The sequence below is a fragment of the Apteryx rowi genome, unplaced genomic scaffold (genome assembly GCF_003343035.1).
Source record: "Apteryx rowi isolate R43461 unplaced genomic scaffold, aptRow1 scaffold_0, whole genome shotgun sequence".
NCBI classification, from domain to species: domain Eukaryota; kingdom Metazoa; phylum Chordata; class Aves; order Apterygiformes; family Apterygidae; genus Apteryx; species Apteryx rowi.
Genome location: NW_020447195.1, coordinates 2,320,290 through 2,344,433, shown reverse-complemented (window position 1 = coordinate 2,344,433; position 24,144 = coordinate 2,320,290). Strand labels below are relative to the sequence as shown.

At 36.8% G+C, this 24,144-nt stretch overlaps 1 protein-coding gene across 5 annotated transcripts in view; it reads right to left on the bottom strand.

Moving 5' to 3' along the window:
• Positions 1-356: 356 nt before the first annotated feature.
• ARFGEF2 (ADP ribosylation factor guanine nucleotide exchange factor 2) overlaps positions 357-24,144 on the bottom strand; it is a 39,245-nt gene continuing 15,457 nt past the window's right edge. For 3 of the 5 annotated variants that reach the window (XM_026063861.1, XM_026063781.1, XM_026063944.1), the window contains 29 exons: positions 23,849-23,948; positions 23,489-23,628; positions 22,242-22,350; positions 21,531-21,732; positions 20,803-20,914; positions 19,984-20,189; positions 18,965-19,049; positions 18,686-18,857; positions 17,450-17,601; positions 17,144-17,272; positions 16,614-16,772; positions 15,427-15,574; positions 14,410-14,509; positions 13,158-13,198; positions 12,904-13,073; positions 12,078-12,229; positions 11,778-11,950; positions 11,335-11,495; positions 10,386-10,516; positions 10,156-10,285; positions 9,469-9,604; positions 8,562-8,700; positions 8,427-8,481; positions 8,056-8,170; positions 7,638-7,768; positions 6,438-6,606; positions 5,896-6,034; positions 5,004-5,121; positions 357-3,878 (listed from right to left, as the gene is read on the bottom strand). In XM_026063861.1, the coding sequence (XP_025919646.1) occupies positions 3,702-3,878; positions 5,004-5,121; positions 5,896-6,034; positions 6,438-6,606; positions 7,638-7,768; positions 8,056-8,170; positions 8,427-8,481; positions 8,562-8,700; positions 9,469-9,604; positions 10,156-10,285; positions 10,386-10,516; positions 11,335-11,495; positions 11,778-11,950; positions 12,078-12,229; positions 12,904-13,073; positions 13,158-13,198; positions 14,410-14,509; positions 15,427-15,574; positions 16,614-16,772; positions 17,144-17,272; positions 17,450-17,601; positions 18,686-18,857; positions 18,965-19,049; positions 19,984-20,189; positions 20,803-20,914; positions 21,531-21,732; positions 22,242-22,350; positions 23,489-23,628; positions 23,849-23,948 (3,951 nt within the window). In that variant the 3' untranslated portion in view covers positions 357-3,701. Of the gene's footprint in view, positions 3,879-5,003; positions 5,122-5,895; positions 6,035-6,437; positions 6,607-7,637; positions 7,769-8,055; positions 8,171-8,426; positions 8,482-8,561; positions 8,701-9,468; positions 9,605-10,155; positions 10,286-10,385; positions 10,517-11,334; positions 11,496-11,777; positions 11,951-12,077; positions 12,230-12,903; positions 13,074-13,157; positions 13,199-14,409; positions 14,510-15,426; positions 15,575-16,613; positions 16,773-17,143; positions 17,273-17,449; positions 17,602-18,685; positions 18,858-18,964; positions 19,050-19,983; positions 20,190-20,802; positions 20,915-21,530; positions 21,733-22,241; positions 22,351-23,488; positions 23,629-23,848; positions 23,949-24,144 lie in introns of those variants that run through there. The other 2 variants (XM_026064017.1, XM_026064090.1) reach the window with 2 other exon arrangements.

Genomic DNA, 24,144 nt, shown 5'->3' with positions numbered 1-24,144 from the left:
GGCGCGGCCGTTGGGGGCGGCGCGGCCGTTGGGGGCGGCGCGGCCGTTGGGGGCGGCGCGGCCGTTGGGGGCGGCGCGGCCGTTGGGGGCGGCTGGCGGTGGAGCCGGTCCAGGAGCCAGCAGCGGCGGGAATTGGGGGGAGTCGATTTATTCCCGTTATTCGTCAGAAAGGGGCTATAAGGTGGTTTTCTGCACTGGCTCGTAGAAAAGGGCCCCACCCGGCCCCCGCCGCTAAACTGTGAGAAGGGAGGGAAGAAGAGGAAGGTTGATGCTTAACAAATGGTGAAGGAGTAAAGAGCCCAGGCCTTTACCTTGCTGGTTCATGTTCTTCTAAAAGCTACATTAAAAGCAAGCCACACTTTTCAAAACTTTATTGATTTACCACTTGATTAAAGCATGGAATATTTTAACAGTATTATACATAGTTTTTTTTTAAATGTAGAAAACTTTACATAGCTTTTCATATAAGTTGCTATTCTCTCAAAAACATATACATCCATTAGGCAAGGAATGCTCTTTAAGTTATTGATATTAAATGCACTTAATATGGAGATCTCCAAAAAAATTAGGTATTTAAATATGTAAAAACATACATTGTGCACAAAAATAACATTAAAGGTGCAGAACAAACAATTTACATATTACAGGAGGCTGCACTTTTGACAGGGAAAGAGCTTAGTTCTACTTCAGACTAAAGGTACTATAAAGTTTTTCCTCATTCTTAAAGCGACAGTAAGACTGAGCTGAATATTCAGGGATGTTTGGTTGTATTAATGAAAGCTGTTCCAATTGTTCTGCTAACAGAGTGAGATAGGAAACATACAGGTAGCAAAACCTTTGTCTGAAAAAATTATATTCTTTCTTGCAAAGGGAGTTTTTTTAGGGTTTTCCTCATTAGCATCCTGCCTACTCATTTCATAGAGGGTTGCACAGTAAGAAGTAGTAAAATACCATGCAGAGTCTCCGTATTTATACCATTAAATTATAAGCTGTTTTAGCTATGATTTGTTGCATAACACCATTTAAAATGTCTAAGAGCTAACTTTTTTTAATAGTTTCTCCATGTATTGCACAGAGGCCTTGATCTCTTCCAGGATATGCTGACAGAGAACCTTGTTCTCATTCATACAGTTCCACTGAAGCCAATAAAACTACCAGAGGCAGCTAAAGTCAGTGTCAGCAGAGTCCAGTACAAGATCAGAACCAGCAGTGATTGCTTCAGGAGTTTTGGCTCAGCATTATTAGCTTCATTAAAATATCTATGGGTTATGATCTTTGAGTGTATAAGGGAAACTAAACAGCTGATGTAAACACAACTGTTTCAGATACTACACTTAACACACCATTCTTATTGCTTTATGTGTACAGTCAATTACACAAAACTATGACAGGATTAAGGCTGTTATAATCCCATTGCATTCCAGTCCCCATCTCCTTCATGCACCACAGCATAAATCTAGAATGGTTCTGACGTACCTAATTTCAGCAGTTTATAGATGGTATAAATACAATAAAAGCTTTACTTAAGAAAGCCTATGATGCAGGTGTAAAAATAATTTAAGATCTGAAAATTAAGAGACCATTTTCAAGACACAAGTTGTAAGGCTTTCAAAACTGCGAAATATACAGAGAAAGCACGCAACTTATAAAAACTGTGTTTTGACCGGAGCTAAAGGTGTACATTCAATGAGGCTGTGACACATTCAAAATCTGAAAAATAAAGTTTCAAAAACTTTCTTTAGGACTACCTAGGACAGGAAGAAAAAGAATAGTTTATTTAAATATTTAAATAGTATCAAAATAAATACTTCATTTTTACTGTAATTGATGAAGTGACATTACCAGGGAGTGAACAGCTACACTAAATGCAACACAAAAGGACATTTCAAATGCAGCAAGTTAGATATAGACATTACTTATTTTTCAGTTTTTCCTTATGGTAAAATATAGCCATGTATTCCTTTTTACTAAATGTTAGTGTATACATTTAACAGGTATTTAAATATTAAAAAGTCACAACCATCATTTACTTTTCTTTGGTTAAAAAAAAATAATAATAATGTGAAAACCTTACCAGTACTGTTGACTGCAAAAACGCTCCCGAACACTGCTTAAGTAGGACAAACTGACTTACTGAAGGAGCACCATACAAACCTTTGGAGAAAGCTCAAAAAAAACACAAACTAACAAAAAAAACCCCAACAGCTCTAAAAGGGGAATATTCCAACACTACTTCAACTATGGCTGCCCTACCAGGAAACTCAACTTCTAATGAAAAAAAGTCTAGTACTTAATACCATTCAATTTTTTTAAAATACTGTTATACTTCAGGGTTCCTGATATAGATAGCACAGTGCTGAATATATATTAATATATTTCATGAAGTGGCACCTACCCTCCTATCCTGCCATGCTTTGTTTAGCAAAAGCTCAACTTGCAATTAAAATTAGTTCAAAGGACAGAACTCAGCCCTGCAGTACTTCTGTTAAAATTGGTATTATATCATGGAAATAGGTGTCACAGAAAACTGAAGTCTTTTTAAGAAAGAAAGAAAAATTTGTAGGGCAAACCAAGCTGTTGTTGTAAGCCACATTTTTTTTATATAGATACTTCCAAGCACAGAAGTATATTGGAAACTGTTACAGTACATGTATGAGCTTAAGCTGAAATTTGCTAGAGCACTCTGGTGAGAGTTCAATTTTCTTTTTCTTTCCAGATCACAATAAGAACTACAAGTGAGACATTAAAAAAAAATGCACAAGGACAATCAGCACTTTCAAATCTGCACTAAAAAGAGACACAACCCTGATATGTATTAAGGATAGGTTACTTCTTGTTAAACAGACAAAATTACTACTAAATATGCTATAGTCAAGGGTAAAGAAAGTGTTATTTGTTCAAAACCTCATTTATCATATTACTTTAGATGCTCGGTCCATGATCCAGCAATGTATGAAAGTCAATGGAAAGTTTCAAAGTGTTCCATTTTTTAATGTTTTCGGTTAACGCAAGACTAATGACCTAAATAGAGTAAATACTACTGAATACTCCTGATGTAAAACCTTCCATAAAAACAAAAGCACATTTCAGAATATGAAGCACTGCTATTAAAAAAGTGTTTTAAAATGACTTGCTAAACAGGAGAAAAACCCTTTCCCCAACCTGGAATATCCTACAGGTAGTCCACAACAAACTAAAACATACTACCTGGTCTAGTCAGGTGCATACAAAGAAAAACCCAGAATGATCTTAGGTGGTCATTAGCACTGCAATATAGTTTATTTTGAACACATGTGCTAACATCACAAGGCTATACAACTATATTCATTATTTCCAAGGGGCATAATTTCCATTGAGGAATAATTTCCAGCTTATTTAAGATTTAGCTGGGATGTAAGACTGAACAATTTTTAAAAGATTAGAAGAGAGAGACTTGATCGTAAGTATGACTAGCATTGAAACAAATAGACTTTACTTCTACTGCATTAGCTCCGTAAGCAACAATTTAAATGAACTGCTGACAATTTTGTAGGATGGACAGAAAAGAATTTTTTTCATACCCCAAAATTGCCATTATGGTAAGAGTAACTTGCTGCTCTGTTGATTTACCAGGGTCCCATTTTTCCTCCCTGCCATCCACTTTAATCCATCTGTGGAACGTAGTTTTATGTACAAGCAGCAGTAACTAGCTCTACTTCAGGCTACCATGAAGGTAATTTTGTCCCAGTTGTCCGTATCTGCTCCTCCATTATGCAGATTTTGAACACAACACCTATACGCAGGAAGAACTTCCGTAGCACAGCTCGAAGCTCAGGAATCAGGTCAAATTGCATGATTTCACACAAGTATGGATAATACGTTGAAGCATGTGCCCTAAACTATTAAAGAAAATATATTAAAAAAAAAAGTTATTCTCTATTACTACAGGAAAACTCATTTTTTCCACATTCACAGCTGTGCCCATTTGTTAGAACAGACATCACTAGATCAGACCAAAGGGCCATCAAGCCCAATGTCTGTTTTCCACATCAGCCTTAAATGCCTACACAAAAACACACAGAGCAAGCATATGGCAATACTTTCCTGGAATACTCAGTCAAACTCCAATTTGTGGCTTAGATTTCCTGAGGTAGAGGTGATATCAGAGCCTATACATTATAGAAAAGCCATTCTCTGGTATGAAATTGTCCAATTGCCCTCCAAGCCCCCAAAATATCATCTACAACACTCCCCATCCACCATATCTCTCACTTCTTTCTTCTCTGAAAGAAAGAGAACTGAGAAAAATTCTAACCTACATAGTTCCCTGAGGAACTATACCCCACTACTACCAATTTCTTAAGATCTTAAGATATTGGTAAATTGCAGTGAGACATTCTAAACTATGCAAGAGTGAAGTGGAATTACACCCTTCGCAGTGAAGCAACCCCCTCCCCCCAAAAAAATAAAACCACACCAAAAACACACACTTTAAAGCAGGATGAAATTCAACAGTATTGGAGGAAAGATAAAAAAAAAAGCAAAAAAACCCCCCAACCTTGAACAACTTCCAGAGCTTTCTCTGGATGTACTAAACTAACGAACATTTGCATTAGTGTTCCTCAGAAGGACCGAAACCCTGAAGACAATTCTTCACCATTGCTATCAAGGGACAAGAATCCGAATCCCAGTTTTACACTGGTGAAGTTTACCTCTACTACTCTGTATTGCTGTAATACAATGTAAGCTCCTTTCGTTGCACATTCAAGGTGCTTCTATATGAAATGTATTAACATTTCTATAACAGCTGTGATTTTCATGGATATGGTCCCATTTCTACAGTGTAGAATGCTTGCAACATGGAGATTTAGTGATTCCTGTATTTCAGGAGAGATTGCATCCTATGTGAATAAGTGATCCAGCCATCCTGCAGCACGTCTTGTGAGACCAAAGACTGAATTCAATAGCAGAGATACAGAAAAATACTTGAATGCAAACAGACACTGCTTCCAGCCCATTCTTACCTTTTCATCACTGATTTTTAGTGTTTTTGTTAAAAGCAACAGCAGTAGATTGGTCCAAGCCTCTCTGTGGCTTTCTGAGTTCACCGTAATAAAATATGCCAGGGCTTCACTGCATACACTAGAGAGAGAACACGGTTCAAACAATCCATAAAAAACCCCAAACAGCCCTTCCCCCCCCCCCCCAAAAAAAAGTTTTTGTAACATGCCCTATTGATCCTCTCATAGTAGATTTTGTTTTCAAATAAGATGCAATTCTACGGGAAATTTTTTCAACAATAGGCAACAACTTTAATTACATAAATTTGCCTTAATTTTTCAGTTTCTGGAATTGTTACAGATAACTGAATGGAAATACTTTTCATGCTGTTAATAAAGAAGCATCAAGTTGGAGATGAAGGAGCTTGATTTGCTTTATGAACATTCTGTATTTATTAAAATGTTGTCACGTTCATTGGATTCAAGGTTAGTCCTCTGAACTTAAGCAGCAACAACTCAACCTTCAAAGAGAGGGGACCCCAATACCTTTTTATATCACTTATCATTTGCGATGTTTACATTAAGTTCCATGTATACGGTACCTTATGCTACATTGTTTAAATTACTGCATCCATTAAACCTCTGAATATCATACTGTATTCAACTGATATGAAAAATATTTATACAAACTTTTCTTTGCAAAAGTAGTGATAAGTCAGGCAAAAAGGTGCTTTGTTTACTCTGAATGGATCACTTCCTTATTGCTAAATTCACTTTTAATAAAGAGCAGTCCTTTATTTATCTTCATATACTACGCATACTCTGCTCAACAACTTAGAACATTAGTAGCCACCTGACAGCTGATAGAAAACAGCACACACCATTACCAACGCATTTCCATACAAGATGCTTTTACCTGAGCAGTCGTTGTTGTATAGCGTCCCAGGAGTCTCGGCGGTTTTCATCAATATACATTCGAAAGAGTATCCTCAAGCAACAAGCCAGGCTGCTGGTCTCTTGTTTTAAGAGATTGGGTTTTGATTTACCCTTGAACCCTAGAAATCAGTTACACATAGGAGAGGGTTTGGGGGGGGGGGGGGGGGGGGGGGGGGGGGAGATCCACATTTGTAATTACCAGGCAAGTAGTAACATTTATCAGCAATACCTCCACTAATGAACAGCAGTATGAATCTGATTTCTTGTGTTGACAGTATATTTCCTCCTTCCTGATTTTGAAGGACACCTAGTCTATTTTTATAAAGACATTTAGTTACAGCAGTGCAAACTGTGCAGCTTTATTTTAATGAAAAAAATTTAGAAAATTATTCTTAAAAGCATGCAACAATGGCAGATTAATTGTGAATACTACTGCAGTAGTATCTTTTTCTATCTCAAGATATATTTAAAACCATAAATGGAGCTCAATATTTTCTACCAAGCTAAAAATAAAAGCCTCACCTGCTCTCCACAAGACTGTTCTCTGTTCATAATTTGAATTAAAGGCTTTTGAAAACAAATGAGACTCTTGCAAACAATCTAGTAACTTAAAGAGGTGATGTGAAGACATATATTTATACATTCCTTGGTCTTCTGTGTCAATGTGGATATCTGCATCCAATGCATCTCTCTAAAGAAAACAGATAAAGAGCATCAATAATTTAGCCTTATTATATAGTCTAAAGAGACTTTCTTTGATACTTCAGAGACCATATGCTAACTCCAGCAAGATTCCATTTTTAGGGACAAGTGAAATATGAGTGCAATACAGAACAGCAGATTTGACCTACAGAGCTTAAAAAAATCCCAAGACCATTAAGTCTAAAAATATGTCAAAATTGTATTCTTCTCAGTAAGATATTTTAAGAAAAGTTATGATCTATCCTGGTTAATGATATGAAAATCCAGAACAAAAGGGAAGGACTTCCCATATCAAGACACAGTGAGGTCATGGCAATTCAGTGGAGTACATTTCCTTTCTCCTAGGAGCTGACTGACCGTCTCTGCAGAATTCTGAATATCAAAATGACTCACCAAAATAATGCAGGTTTAAATGCTGCACAGTGTAGAAATTTGCCATCTTGGGCTAATGTCAGAAGTTTCTTTAAAATTTCTCAAATTTTTGAGCTAATTTCATTAGGAATCTAACTCTACCATCCCCCAAAACATTAATGCACTAGCCTAAACTTCCAGCCTAGGGCTACATTAACAAAGAGAAGCAAGAGCTACCTTGCACTATTCCCTAGAAATCATAATAGTTGGATCCATGTTCCATTTTCAGGGACAAGGACCTCTCCAAGGCTGGTAATAAATTAAATCTTGATTGTTAACCTTGCTAAAGTTCAGCTTCTGCATCTCCTCCTGTGTTGAGGAGATGTTGAGCAACAGCACCTAGATGTTAAGCACAACCTCAACTGCAGCTAAATAAAGACTCTCTTGCTAAATAACAGAACCCTCTGCCCAAACCAAAAACATCCTTAATGAATATGCATTTATTATAAAACATGCACAAACAGGCAGACTGTCAAGGAATCACTGGCAAAGAGAAACAATACATTCAGGGTATTTTTGAAAGTTAGGTAAAGCAAGAGACTACATATACTTTACAAGTACTCTGTCTTTGCACTTTACTGCCACAAGTATAAATGAATCTGATTGTACCTGAGCTGCAGCCATGTGTTCAGCATCCTCCTTCTTGCTTGTTGCTGGATAAAATACTATATTATCAATGGTCTGTATCAATTCCAGCTGTACCACACACTTTATAAGAAGGCCAGCAAATAGTTTCTGATCTAATGAAATGGAACAAAACAATTTTTAGAAGTAATTTATGATGATACACTTACAACAGGTTAGCAAAATTTCACATTACCATTAGCATTTTCAGATTTCGTGATGCTGTGAATCATAGGGAGAAACACTTTCTCTCCAAACAATAAGAGTTGCATCGAGTCTTTACAACTTACATTTGAAATTATCAAGTGCCCTAAAGCTTTTTTTTTTTTCCTCCCCAAAGACTACAGAGATGGACTTAGAGTGGCTATAAAAGTTTACTGATTAACTCGCATGTTATCCTTACTTGTATAAGGACCACTTTTCCAGCTCTCATCTGTAGGATTTGAAAATTGACTCTGTCCTCTTTCTGAAGCATTTTTATCCATGCTGCTCAGAGACTGGTGATCTAGGTCCAAATCCTAAAAAAGAATGTAGAAGAATTCTGGTAATCCAAAAAACTATCACCCAACTATCAGTTTTCAGATGACTTAACTAATCTTAGATTCAAAGGCTTCCTCCATCCATTCTTTGTATCTTATTTCACAATGCCATCAAATATAAGCTAATGTCAATTCCAGTGTTTGTTGACAGATGTATTTACTGAAATAAAAGTATTTCTAAAGCTAACTTAACACACTAGCCTTCAGCTTAGTTTGTTGCACTGAAATAACTTACCAAGTGTTTTTCAGCTGAATCCTCCTCCATTCCCGCAGGCCTCCATGTAAGCAAACTTCACAGGGAAAAGAAAAATTATAAATACTGTTGCTCTGAAACAGCTGTTAGTATTAGAATTATACTTTATATACTTACACATGAGGAATGGTAGTTTTGAAGATTTCTAGCATACAATTGCATGTTTGGCCCCAGACTTCGGGGCTGAATTTCTGTCCATTTAGTATTACCAGGTTTTCTAGACAGTTCGTACCCGATCGAGCCAACTGTTCATTATCTGTGAATGATATGTTTCATATTTATCAACTTCTACAATAACAATGAAAATTAATTATTTATTATGGCTCCATTAAGCATTTTTTCATAGAGATACATGGTGCTCATACCAAGTGCCCACAAGAGCTCAAAACCTACTTGTAAAGTATATTATAGTAACACCAAGCTTGGGATCCTACTGAATAGAAAATACTGTTTAAAAAACAAACATCATGGGACTGAAATCCAAACAGGGAGGACAAAGGAAAGAAGCAGGAAGGAAGCTTACAGTGGGATGAAAGAAGGAAAACACAGATTAGAGGTTCTTACAATTTCCTCCTAGCTAGCCCCTCTTGTTCCATGCTAGCAAACTCCAGGATTTCAGGCACAAAAGTCAAAGCCCAAAATAAACTATTTTATAGAAAGCCATTCTAACAGTACTAGGAGAGAGGAAGATCAGAATGCATACATATATATACACGCATATGTATGTGTAAATAAATGAAGTAGCCAAAGTAGCCAAATGGAGAAAAGTTGTTGGAAAAAAATTAACACAACTCTTCAAGAGGTTTTGCTCTGTTACAATAGCACCATAAACACATTAACAGAAGAGCTGCCTAACTGATTAAATAGAATGATCTTGGAATAGTTACAATACAGCACGCATCTATTACATAACACATTGTTCTAATGGTAGTTTTTATTCTTCCAAAATTCAGTTAACTTTCTCCTTAAAAAAAATGAGCATTCTAAAAATACATTCATCAAAAGATATAAGTAAATAAGCTACCTTGTTTTACACACCAGTGTAACTGTGCAAATATGTCAGGAAGAAGGATCTCATTTAAAGCTTCATAAAATTGCGTAAATACATCACAGATTGCATAAAGTGCATGGTTGCATGTAGTTGTCATCCATTCAGATTTCTGTTAGAAAATGAGAAGCCTTTGTTTTTATGTGGGTTCTATTATGATACTACTTGGCTTATGAACAGCTATTTGAAAAAGGAGTTGACCTCTGAAGAGAACAAGAGAATTTAGATAAAAACTAAAAAAAAACCCCCACTACTGCAGATGTCTGTTGTCAGAAGCATTTAGGTAGCCACATGATCGTTGTGCAAGAGGAGATACATTTTTCACAAAGGATGAATATTCTCCCTGGGAACAGACAGATAGGTCGCTGGATATCTGTGACAAGTTTTCACCTGGAAACTACCTGCTTTGGAAGCTTCATACACACTTCATTGTGTTCTGCTGCATTCTGTGGTATCATGATGACAAATAAAATGCCAGGAGGGGTGAAGTGCACTGATAAGGCAAACAATACAAACTGCCTGGATTGTATGAGTTCTAAAAAAAAGGACTAATTCTGTTGATTCTTTTTAGGATAATAAACCAAAATTGTTTTCATTTCCCAGATTTTCAGTAACTCTTCCATTCTCTCAAAAACATAACTCAAAACTTTATTTGCTTTTTACCTCTGTTTGTTGTTCAGGCAATTTCATATTATCAAAAATCCGAAACACAATTCTGAACAGATCTTGCCACCAGTGCTTTTCAAAGGTATGGCCATAACTCTTCATTATTTCAAACATCACTGTTAAGCCTCTATAAACAACAAAAACAATTATAGGAAAAGATGTTAAAATGGCTACCTGTGATTCTTTCACTAATTGAATACAAACAAAAAGCAGAAGAGCCTCATTACCTTGTTCGAACATCTAATTTACAACGATTGATGATGCAAGAAAGTTCAAATAAAATAGGGAACCATCCTCTGACCCATACTCTGTCCCCAGGAGCAACATTCATGTCATCACTTGTGTATTCTCTTAATACCTTAGAGATGGGCAGGAAAAAAAGAAAGAAGAAAAGTGAAAAAAAAAATCAATTCTGAAGCATTTTAGATACTTCTAATGTTATAAATATACTTGGAAAGTTAGCTCAGTTTCTACTGTAACACAAATTCTTTCAAAAAGAAAACTGAGACAGATATCTACTTGTGAAGATAGCTGGAAAAATATATGAAGATAAGTATTTACATCAAATCAGTTTTATTTTAGACCTGCTAAAGGTTTCTACAAGTCTCTGAGGTTTTGGCATTAAGAAGCAAGTTTAACAGTGACAGAAAAATTATAGATATAGATATACAGGTAATAAAATAATCTAAATTTTAGCAGTTGCACATAAACCAATTATGCCTTTCTGCCATCCACCATGCATATCTTGCAACAGTTCACATGCAACTGTAATCTAACCCCAGGTTCTTTTCAGCAAAGGGAATGTTATATTTAATATTTACACAATAGACTTTGATGTAGAAAAAAGCATATTTGGAGCCAGTTTAACTAGATATAATTAGCGTGACAAAACGTGAAGTTTTGTTTTTCACGTTATCCTAACGCTGCAGTAAAAGGACTATTTAATTCAGTTATTTCCATTCTAGACTGAAAAAGACCTTAAGAATGTTTTAACTACTCCTAGTTTACTGCTTACATAATACCAAAATGATGCCTAATTCTGAATAAACTTTTAATACAAATACTCAGTCCTTGGAGACTGAACTTTGAGAGCTATTTCATGGCTACAAGAACAATCTCAGTTTAACAGGAGAAAATGCTGCAGTAATACACAAGGGTAAACATGCAAGAAAATACCTGTGGTCTTTCTGAAACATATTTTGCACAATAACGAATAAGCCTAATAGCTTCCATGCTTGTGTCCGGAAATGCTACATTACAGGCAAATTCAGAAAGGCATTTTACTGCATCCTGGAATGAATCAATTGCTGCTGGAAAGTGCTGTTGAAAAATATTTGCTGCGGAAAACAAATGAAAGTACTTTTAAAAATTTACTAATACTGAAATTTACTAATACTAGCCATCTATAGGAGGTTACTGTAGCTATTTTTTTCCCTGTCCATAGGAAATCAAAAGACTTAACACAACAGATAAGATCTTACAACCAAACTGTTTAAACTCTGCAGTTAGGTCTTATCTTTATTTACCTAGTAATACAAAAGTCTTATTCAGACAGACCTTTTTAACCAGAATCACAGCAGTTTTAATTTAGGTACTTGCACCTGTCAAGTATTACTTACTAACGATATGTGCTGTAGTTTGAAAGGCCAACTCCACAATATTCCCATCATGGTCTGAAGCTGCTTGGTGAAAAACCGCAAAGATATTCTTCCAGCCGGAGCGAATATTGCCAGCTTGAGAGTTCACCATCTGAGCAATACAGCGTATTACCATGTCCCGAATAGTTGGAGATCTGAAAAAGCAGAAATTAACATGATGTCAACTGTCATTTCCACATACAAGGGAATCCAAGCCACATCAGAGCACATCTTTAAATAGGACTAAAGCAAGCTAACACAGAAATTCCAGTGCATGCACACCTGTTTTTCTTCATAATATGCTCAAAAGGCCTTAAGAAGTCTTTCTGGAAACGAAAGTTGGCTAGCTCTCCCTTCTCAAGAAATTTCATTGACAGCTGCCTTAATGAATCTACTGCAAAGATGGCAACATCTTCATTAGGGTTACATCCAACCTAGAAGAAAAGCATGTTTTCAGACACTTACCAGCTAACATATTACAACTTGCATTGATTCATCATACAAGTTTTATATCAGTCACCTGAGGATCTTAGGGACATTTCTATTTTTCAGATAGTTAGAAAACTAGGGGTTACTTTTGGAAGGGGCTGTCTTGATCATTTTATCCATGTAAAAAGCCCCACAGACCCTGTATGCAAGAAGTGCAGAAGAACAGCTATAATCACCAGACACACATAACTATTAAGTTAGAAGGATAACATGGTCCAAGTTCCTAAACAAAATACCTTTGTTGTTTCAGGATCATCTCTATATATTTCATAAGAGGGAAACAATCCTTACATTTGATCAGGAGGATAAGACAACAGCACAGGGAAAAGCACAAATACAAAACCGTATAACAAGGTAGTTAAAGATTATTTCCATTAATTCTATTTCTACTTATACCCTTTCAGTTTTTAAATATCCGTTCCCTTTAGAATTAAAATCTGGTATCTTATTACACATTGAGCCGGAAAAATCTGAACAAACGCTGGAAAATTAGTGCCTTTAATTGATCCTGATGTTGTCGCAACACAACCTACGCCACTCAAGAACACAAAGTGAAAAAGCTGATCAAACAAGTCCTGCTGCATTCATGTATGTGCTGTAACTTTGATTTTTAGATTACCTTATTGAAGTGATCTCCAATCACGTGCCATATTCTTGACCACTGTAGCCTAATGCGATTCATATTGTAATACGATATCTCTACTATCTTCTGCAGGCTGAACATGCGCGGATGGTGTGGGGAAGCCAGCTCATCCATGGAAACAGCGCACAGCCATCGGACAAAGTCAACTGAACATTAACACACATTACTGTAAGTTCAGGATGTTACACTGCAATATTCCCTGTAAACCACCATACGGTCAGCATACATACCTATCGCATTTCCATCCAGTCTAGTTGATCCTGTAAATATCCTATGGAACAAATAAAATGAATTGCAATTTTAGCTGCGCATCCCCAAGAGTCAGTCACATCTTAGCACTGTAGGCAAACATCATCACATCCCCTAAAGGTACCTCGTTAACCCTCCATGCCATGAACTCTGCAACTGTTCTATTTTAATTCCTTGACAGAAGTTCGTGTCCCTCTCCTTCCAGTTTTGAACATTCACTTCCCTGCTGCAAACCAGAGTCTGCTATGCTCCTTCCCCACTGCAGGAAACAACCACAGGCTCACATTTTTCCTCATGTGCATGTACTGCCGGAAGACCCGTTTGGGTGACAGGGAGAATGAAGAGACATTAAGAAAGCTTTACTGCATGACTTTACTGGATGCCAGCCACTACCTCCTCAATTTTTATGCAGTTCAAGGGTAGTTTAAATTGTGGCTGTTAAAACAGCTATCAAAGACTATGAATCCGCAGCCATCCCTCCCTCCCCCTCAGGTGTTCAGAGTCTTGAGAAGAGTTTACAAGAAACACTAAAAGGCTGAACACATGATTCTACAGATTTGCCTAATAGTTTCTATAATTATAAAAAGTGTCCCCTTCCGACGCATTGCTTATGGTAGAAATGTCTCTTCATACGACGCTGTAGAGAGACAGATGAGAAAGATGTGCTTTGGACAAAAACACAGTGACTAATGGATAAAAAGCTGCAGAACAGCAAATAAAGAAATGCTGAAATACTGAAGTTCACAAGACCAAAGAAAATTGTGTGATTTAGTAAGGGTATTTATTCGTTTCAGATACCAGTCCAGCTCAGCCTAACTCAAGAAAGATTCACATACACAGAATATATGCACATAGATTAGGGTCAATCATGAGAGGGATTTACAAAACAAAAACAGCTAATGTGGTCTCCTGTGCTAGATACCAGTATACCAACTTAATTCTGGTCTCCACTGGCTTACTCAAAACAAAAGGTGTAAATATACATGCATACATATAGATCCCTTTCTCAAAGTCCACTACATTAACTATACTGTTATTTAATGACAATCTTTCTTTCGTGGGTTTTCCAATGACTGGGATGCAGTCATTGGTCCAGAGAAACTGGTATCCAATCATCAGCCTCTTTCTGACAAGAGCTTAAAGAGGCTTCAAGAACCAAAGTGCCTGACAGAGCCTGCTGATGGCCAGTAACTTCAAGTTGTATTTTCCCCAGAAAGATCATATTCTCAATACCTGTCTACTGCAACCACCACACTCTGTGAGCTGGTCTCTCCCACTGACTCCTGAATGCTTGCCATATGCCGTTTATCAGCTCCACTTCCAACCAGGTTACCTGCAATAAAAAAAAAAAAAAAGAAAATTCAACACCAGTACTTGCATCATGAAATAGTGACCTTTAAATATAAAGCAACTCCAAGCTTCATACAAGCAGATAAAAGAGAGACAAGTAGCTTGTAATTTATATGGATCAGATGGTGCTTTGGCTGATCTGTGCCAAATTATTACAAAATTGAACACCCAGCACAAAGGATTTTTTTTTCTTAGGATGTTATGCTTTGACCTTCAGGTTAATGAAGTTAAGATTTATTATTTAAAAATCTTTTATTGTTTCCATTATAAGTCAGATATGAGCAGTTAATGCTGGGCAGAGTTTTGTTACATTCATCACCATCATCACTCTGTATAGCATTAATTCTGTAAAATTCTGAAATTGAAAGGCTGTTTCAATGATTTTCCAAAGATTAAAGACAACCTACTTTCTCTCTCTAATTTATAATGAAAAGAGCCAGATTTGTTTGCTGTATATCCTGTATGGATTAATATGAACTGAAATAGCAAACCCAACATGCAGAGATAAGGAAACTATTTGGAAAACCAACCAATCATCAAAACAACTGTTAGTTCCTAAAGATGCACTGTTTCTATAGTTTTACTTCTAAACAGAGTGTAAAAAGACAGAGATAACACTTAAAACCGTAGTTTAGTAAATCTGATAAAACAGTTTTGACAACATTCACATTCCAACAAATCTGGAGTTTTATTAAATATTTTAAACCAATTACAAAGTTGGAACATGCTTGGTAACTACTAAACGATGCTGAAATATCAGATTCAGTTTTATTTAGTTTCATTAATCTCATATTGAGGCACGTAAATATATATTTTTGTATCTTACAACATAGAGCTTTCTTATCCATCATATTTGGTTTATAAATGCAGCTTTGTGAAGTCCCAGATTAGTAACCTTACCTAATCCCAGGACCATAAATTCTTCCCCTCCAGATGAATAGCCTTTAATGCTTCCTTCTCTTTCACGCCCAGAGCCAGATAAATACCGAGTTTTCACTCCAGTTCCTATAAGCTGTGCTAGTTCCAGCTGGCTAATACACTTCAAGATCTGAAAAAGAAGATATTTAAACATTTTGTTTCAGGATACCATCTTATTTGTATTCCTAACACTTCACAGGTTCTCCAACCTTTAAAACAACTCTGACAACACCACCTTTATGTAGCTGAAACACCACTAGTAATGTAACTGGAAATGAAGTTGAGTGAGTCACTTGAGATCACCAGCTGCCATGAATCACTGCAATACCCAAGGAAAACAAACAAAAAACCCAACAGTACCCAGAAATCTAACTTGGTTCTCTAAAAGAAAACCTTTGTATTACTTTGCATGGCATCAGCTTTCAATACTATAAACAGTTTGGGGTTGATCCTCCTAACAGTTCATTGACCCAGAGAGATAAGAGACTGAATTACAGCTACGACGTGTAGCAATGAAGCTTCAATGTAAATAAGTGAAAATGCCAAAGTTGTGCCTTGCCATCAGCACAAAATGGACCATCTCTTCTTTCTCTCTCCCCCACTCTCACATCCCTTGGGCAGGCACAAGCATTTGTGGGGGTGTATTATAAGCCAGGTCTAAATAACCTGTCAGCTAGAGTACTTCTTGGCTCATACTACCATGCAGCCAAAGACTAGTGCCAAAGAAGATAAAGCAGCAGGAATGCCCTTTTAGCAGTAGCACAGACTGAGGTCAGATTAAAGACCTCCTGGAAAATGCATATGATCCTGAGAGCCTATCTTCATCTGTCCCTGACCAAGTTACTTTGGCCCTATTTTCTCATGCGATTGTGCCGTAAAGGTTGCCGAACACTAGACAGAAAAGTCGGGAGCTGAGTTGGAATATTTTTGTTTACATGACCAACAGTACAATAGGTTGTCCGCCCAAAAAAGGCTAGAGATTATATAATTAAAAAAAAAATCTACCAATTAATATACTTGAATCCAAGTTTCAATCAGGGTTCTGACAAATGCAGGGAGCTAAATGCAGTTACTGAAGACTGAAAATAGTAAGCAAACTAGAAGAAAAATATCCTGCAAGTTTTCAAAGGACATTGTAGCTGTATTATTTAAACTATTCAAGTCTTTACCTCATGCCAAGAGTTCCCAAGATAGTTGCCATCCGTGTGAGCGACTGTAATAAGTGTCTTAATGGTGTCTATGTTCTTCTGTTTCATTTCTGTAATGCTGGAACTGGCAGTTAACAAGGAAAAACGAGCAAGGGCCTGTACATAAGCATCTCGTTCAAGCTACAAGGCAAAGAAACAAGCCATGTAATTAAGTTCCTCAACAGCCAGAGAAGGCCACTTCCCCAGCATGCCTGGACAACCTCCTTTCCGTGCATAGTTGGCAATTACATTTTGAGCACTCTCCACCTGAAGGAGAGCAGGAGGCAAACTTGCAAATGCACTTAATAAAAGGCTCAGCAATGGAATGGAATCAATTTATGAAAAGCTTGATGATATCAAGATCTCAAAACAAACTAAAGAGATTGTGAGGGAAGCCAGTTATTTTTATTTGGCCATTTCAAGAAATTAGATGAGATGGCTTGTTCACAATTCTTCTCCCTCCCAGAACTTACACTGCCCTTAATGAGCTCCATGTGAAGTCTTATACAAACCTGCATTCCAAAGATACAGGCTATTCTAATTGCACATCGTATTCCTTCCAAACAAAGAGATGCAACTTCTGTGTCATCACAGTTCTGCAAACCAACACTGTAAGCTGCCAGCAATGGAGTCCATACAAGCTAAAGAAAGGAAGAAAACACATTAGAAATCTATTAAGGTTTTACCCCAAAGCACTAGGCAGACTAAATGTATCAAAAAAATCCACCTGTTGCATAACTCTAGAGGGTCATTTTCCACCTTTTTCAGCTTAAAACTGTCTTAGCAATGAAGATACAAGGAGAATTTCACACACTCACTTTAAACATGGGTCTGACATGATCCAGATGAGTGGCACTAGTAAAAGGAGCCTTTGCGTGGCTTACTGCCTCCATGAGGGCTTTAGCTGTTTTAGCCATTTGCTCCATCTCCAAGTTGTACAACAACCTCCGCTGCTTCTCGTTAGCTACATCTAAGGGGAACACCACACAGTTGCATTGGTTTTTCTTTTTTTTAAATAGCAAATTCCACGCCTTAGCTCTGGGTATTACAAATGTTAAGTTAAGCTGTAAAAAATGAAGTCTAATGGTAAAATCTAGAAGCATTACAATTCAGAGGTTGTCATAGAACGCAGGCAAAGAATTCCAGCACCATACCCCAACTTAAGACTTTATTCTAAACAACATAACTAATTCAGCCCTTCATTTATATGCCAGGTGCTAAGACCTGATCACAGAAAGTTAGAGGCATACTTTAAGTCATTCCTCCTGTAAAAATGGACATAAAGTGCTTAATTTTCCTAGGCTGAAGTCCTCTAAAGAAAACTAGCCATCACCAATTAGATAAAGAAACAGTAACTTATTAGTTATCCTTATACTAAAGGTTGCAACCTCACTTTTCAGGCAAATCAGTTTGTTCCTGTTCTGATCTAGGAAACTTGCAAACAGCATTTAAACCACTGAAGAAAACACATGCCAAGATTCAGAATTCACTAATTAGAATCAAACGAATGCCCAGTATTCTGAGTAAGAGCAGAGCACAATCGGAGATACTGGTTTCTGGTGTGCACTACACAAAAGTCCATGTTTGTTCTAGATGAGGAAAGGTGACTAAGTCAAGACAAACCCTCCAATCTCTCCCTTTTTCAAACACTTTATCACAAGGTCCTTGTGATTTATCAGCCTCTGAACTATGACACAGGCAGGCACAAAATACAGTTGCCTAGTACATAAAAGCAAGAAGTTAACCTACAAAGCAAGCGCCAACCATCTCCCCCACATTTCTGTTTCAAAAATAAAAAAATCTACAGTTTCTATTGCCTCTCTGCAATGGTGCTGGATGAACTCACACAGCTATGTTTCCATCACAAAAGCAGCAATATTAAATAATGACTGAGCCTGTTTCATCCAGACATCTATATTAGTCATTATAAATGTAATTTATGTATTGCACAGAGATGTTTGTAAAAAGCATCTGAACTCCACTATGCCATGCTGAAAGAAAGTTACTGCAATATTTCAGAGCACTGTGGTCTTTCAGTTCTAGTTCCTCCTTACTTGGCTTACTACACTTGGTTGTAATTGCATATTCTTTTGTCTCTTTCATCGCAATTTTCTTTCCTTCTATTTCTTCATAGATGGTGGATAAATACTCTACTGGCAGATCTTTACTGTCATTGATTCCTCGATTCATTTTAATGTATTGCTCCTTTGTCATTTTATTCTTTACCTATAAAAGAGAATGGAAATTAGTATCAGATTTTGAATACGAGTTCTAGAGAAGTTTGAACTTCTACAGGTGCTTTGGTTTTTTTTTTGTTTGTTTTTTATTTCTACCTGTGGACTGTGCAAGTCTGTAGTCAGCATTATAATAGAGTATGCCAGAACGTAGGCAGTGTCAGCACTAGCAAATAGTGTTTGCCTGAGGGAAAACAAAACAAACAGGTTTTAGAGCCCTAATTCCTCAATCCATTAGCTCTATTTTCACATAGAGGAAAGAAATACCCAGGAGTGCTCTGCATTCAACTAAAGAAGAGCAATAAAGCCTAAAATTAGCCTTTAGAAATGCATGAAGCCCGAAGTGTTTTTACAATGCAAATAAAAAGCAAAGAATATAAAAGTATCATGTTCACAAGGTTGAGTACTAGGGATGACTGGAATTTTCAGACTCATTCCCAAAAGATTATGCATTATCCTCCTTTGGGTCCTCTGACAAAAAGCTAAGGAACAGGCTATTCTTAATTCCCAGAGTTTCGCAAGGAATTACACAAAATCAGACCCAGTGAGGCACCAACTGGACTAACTGGGAACCAATTAAAACCGACTATCTAGCTACACATTAATGCTATTAGAAATAATAGAAACATGGTCTACTTTATGTAAGTGACATACACATCTTTTAAATGACTAACGGCAGGCAAAAAAGTGCAGCATCTTATTAGCTACTTAAGACATTCATTTTTAATTTTTGCAATTGCTACTGCTAGTTACTATTGTTTATATCTGACTAATCTAGATTTGAGAATAACTAATACATTGCATAATTTTAACATATTCAGGGCTTCTCTCTTTCAAGAATTTCTTCTAACAAATACGTGGCATCTAATGAAATGCCAGTATTGGTATTGTGAAGTTTTAAATAGAAAAATGGAAGTTAAAAGTTGCCTCCAGGAAATCCTGGTAGAATACCATTTTGCCTGTCTGCTGAAGAGGTTCAGCACAGATATAAGCAACAAGATCTGCTCCCACACAAATCTGTAGAGATGCCCAACTTCTGTGGTATAAGTGGGAATTAAACTTTATCCCTAAAGGCCATAAACACAAAAAAGCACTTATCAGATAAGGTTTTGAATTACCGTTGGTTGCATTCAATATATCTAGCAGCAAACTTCTCCATTAATCTATCAATCTTCTGGGCTTCACCTGGCAGCCGGAAACCTTCCAGAAATATACGTAGAGCAGAGACAAAGTCCTTCCCACAGAAATCAAGTTGGTCTACATAGGCATACATCACTTCCTTGTTAAACTTGCTGCTTTCCCCAAGAAATTCCCCTACTTGAGTCTAAAAACAGGAAAGAGTTATGAGTGTGTAATCCAACTGACAGCTTCACAAGAAAGTTTATGGCACAAGAGTTGCACAGCAGTCACTTTTGTAAGACTGATGTGCTTCACCAAATAGGCAGAGCAACTGTTGGAAGGACAGCATCTAAAACACACTAATGTCATTAAACAAATGGCTTTAGCCTGCATATTCCTGCTTCCCTCATTCCCCAAGGTGGTGCACATATTACTCTACAGTTAAGGAAAGCAGCACTGTGCCAAATTTCATCTGCAGTGGGGAATGCTTTGCCACTGCAGTACATGACACTCCTTCGTGGGCAATGTTTTGCTAATGTAGATATAGATAAAGTGTTTCTTCCCATGTATGGGGAATCCTTCCAGCACTTTCTTGTAAACGCAGCTATTTTTCCAAAAAGCCTGTAGCAGCAAGTAAACAGAAATTAGAATGGGGGCTGAAGTAATTTCATTAGAACCCTTACACTTTTAGTTATCTATTAATGAAATAGGGACTAAGAGAGAATGCATAGGTAGACTTCAGAGGAGAGGGGAAGAGAAGAGGGCCAGAAGTATTTCTGTAAAAGCATCATTAACTATTTTGTTGCATGTAGTCTTACAGAACAGAGGCGTTCTTCCTGGTGCAGAAACTGTGCGATGTCCTCTGCTGTAGTGCCAAGCATTCCTTGTTCCTGTAGATACTGTATTCCTCTCTTTGGTTTTTTATTAAACCTACTCAGACAAAACATAGCGGAAAGTGAGTCATGCAACTGAAGATACAACTGCCAATAAAATTTTGGTTTAGAAGGTCTCTGTAAAACTAAAGATTCCATGCTGTAGTTCTATGTCACTTTTTAAAAGTTAGAAGGTCAAAGAACATGATATAACTGTATTAACTATATCATACCCCAGGCTACATCTTATAAGATATATTCAGTTGCTGAAAAGCTTTGAAGTTACTGCTAAGAAAGTCAGACTTAAGAACTGACCCATTCCAAATACTAAAACTGGAGAATTTCCATAAACTCTTAAAAAAAAAAGTTGCTGTTCAAAACCTTTTATAGTATTTACAGACAAAGACTTATTTTCAAGTTAACGAAATGTTAGTAAAGTATTGCTGGACAACCGTTCCATTCTCCAAACTTTATTTTAGTAAAAGGCAACAAATGGTGTAAGAGCTGGAAGACACCATTAAGCCTGCCTGCCCAAATCAATTTCTGCCTAGACAGACACTTTGTGGCTGAACCAGCACAAAGGAAATCTGAGAAAGAAAGAAAGAAAGAAACAATATGGTTGCATGCACAGTTTTTACTAGTAAACTTTTATTTTCTTGTCCTACTGGACTTACAGTTCTATCCCATGTTCAATTATTTCTTTTTGTTGCTTGATGACTTCAAACTGCTCAGGGTCATCTGGAACGGCAGTCTGGGTACCAACACTTCCAACTCCTGACGACACAGTGGAATCCAAGGAACTTACACTACTTCGTCTTCCTCCACTGTCTAGGCATTTACCTTCACTCATTTCCTGTTCAGATGATTTATATGAACCTATTTACAAACAGAGTGAGATTTATATTGTTCTGTTCAGTCAAACAAACTTTTAGTCAAAAGTATTTTTAGAAGACGTTTCTAAGAGAGACAATATTCTTATTCTATCAGGTATACTTTTTAGCAGTCTACCCTCTGTGAATGTTACATGGATGCAATTCTAAAATAACCCAAACTCTTTAAAGAGAAAACAGCAGCAGCAGCTAGAGACAGATTCTTCCACTTAAATCTAGTAACTGCAATGTTTGTCACATTTCTTGTTCTACATAAACCAGCCTTTACAGTATTGATGATGGCCTGGATAAGACTCTTTAAAAAAAGAAAACCTAGATATCTGAACCAGACACTTGGAGTGACAGTTATTGCAACAGCATTAAGAACTGTAAGTAAAACACCTCATTTGTATAAACAAAACTTCACATAAAAACCCAGCATAACTTCTAATCACTGGATATACACAGGGACCAACTTACTAAACAAATTAGTCTTCCATAGAGAAACAGTCTTACCTAAGGTAGTCTGATGATTGGGGTTCACGTAAAGGTCTTTGCTCCATTCTACCATACATTTTAAAATAGAAACCAAACATTCAAGTCCTTTTTTCCTCAGGCTTAGTTCCTGAAAAACAATACACTTTGCTTTATTATACAGATAAATTACAAAATTCAGTGACAAAATAAAAGGTATGCTACCTTGCTCTCTTTCCCTTTCAGTAAAAATACTTATATGTACAAGCTTTCAGGAAGCATTCCATCACATCATTTAAATCTTAAGTAGTTTACTAATTAGAAGGAGATTGACTGATTGTACAAAAGTAAACTCCTCCTCCTTGACTGGATAGGTTGCATACACCCAAACCAAAAGGAACCACAGCTTTCGGTAAAGCAGCACCTCCATTACTCTTCATAAAATAGTTTAGACTGACACCAGGGGTGACTAACAACAAACCCCAAATGCGACCTCAACCCTTTTGTTGTATGAATTATTATGAACATTTAGCAAGTTTCTAGAGTTCAAATCTGTCCATAAGCAAGACTCACTACTTTAGTCATATAGTAAATGATTCCATTCAAACACTGAAATAAAGATCTTTTGGTATTACATTTTCTGGTCAAAGAAATATAGGAAAGTGAAGCAAGTATTTATTAGTTCTGACCAAAGGAGTGAGGTGCACTCAGTTCCACTAACAAGACTAGCAATAAGTTCACTTCACAGCATTGAAAGACATCTGTGCTTGGCTGGAAAAAAACACTGCTGTAGGATAGGGTCAATATCAGAAAGACCTGCTCTTGCTGAAAGCAATGTCTACACTCCACCACTACTCCACGGACTGGGAAAGTGTAATTTAAAAAACAAAATACTTGTGGTGGAGATATGGCACAAAAAGCTTGTCTGTGCAAAGCAAATGCAAGAGGAACATACTGCTGGGGCACAAGCCCCAGAAGGAAAGTCATTTGACTATGGCAAAGGGGCTCACTTAGTTTTCCTCTGCCTCTGCAGTCCAACAAAAGAGAGCTCAGAACAAGTCTAGTGTCACAACACAAACATACAGCAATAAAAGAAAAAAGAAAAAAAAAATCAGATAAATCATGTTTCATCTTCCAATTACAACTAATCTAACGTAGTTAACTAATAAAAAGTAAGTAACATCAGTAGGTTACACATAACATGAACCCCTGGGAGTGCCAGTAATGATGAAACATTGCTATTTATGAAAAAAAAAATAGTACATTATCCACAAAGCTGTTATTCTTACTTGCAAAGGTGTCATTCCCAACTCATGTCCACTTCGTCCCTGTGCGATTTTAGACAAATCATTTACAAGGCGTTCAAATATATTAGCAGCATTTAAATCACAGTCATAGTTAACATAAATATCCACCACGCACTGGGCATCTTGAAAATAAGAGAAAGTAGGAGTATTAAAATTCAGTGAAATAGCATCTTATAAAGGGAAATCACCCAGTTGGAGCAGACAGTGGGGGGTGAATCCAGATATTTAACCCAAGAACTATGGGAACAAATTCATTTTTTCACATTTAAGTATGGCATGTCTCAAAAAGAACTTTCTTCAGCTTTCAGAGAAAAAGGTCACTTTTTACAACAGTGAAAATACCTGCACAAATTCTAGTTAAAGTCTGAATCACCATCCATTTGTGTTCAAAAGAGCTTGAAGAGGTCTCTAGAATATTCAGGAAGATCTCTTTGAAGAACACCTGCAAAATAAATGAGGTAAAGGACCAGATGTCTGCAGCTTTCTGAGAATTTTTAAAACTAGTTTAACTGCACAGATTCATTTCTATTTAGTAATTTCTCAAATAGTATCCATCTTACATACTGTTATTTAAAGACAGTAGTACACCAGTTTACTTAACAAAACTAAGCCATTATTTTTTTAAGTTACGGCTGGCC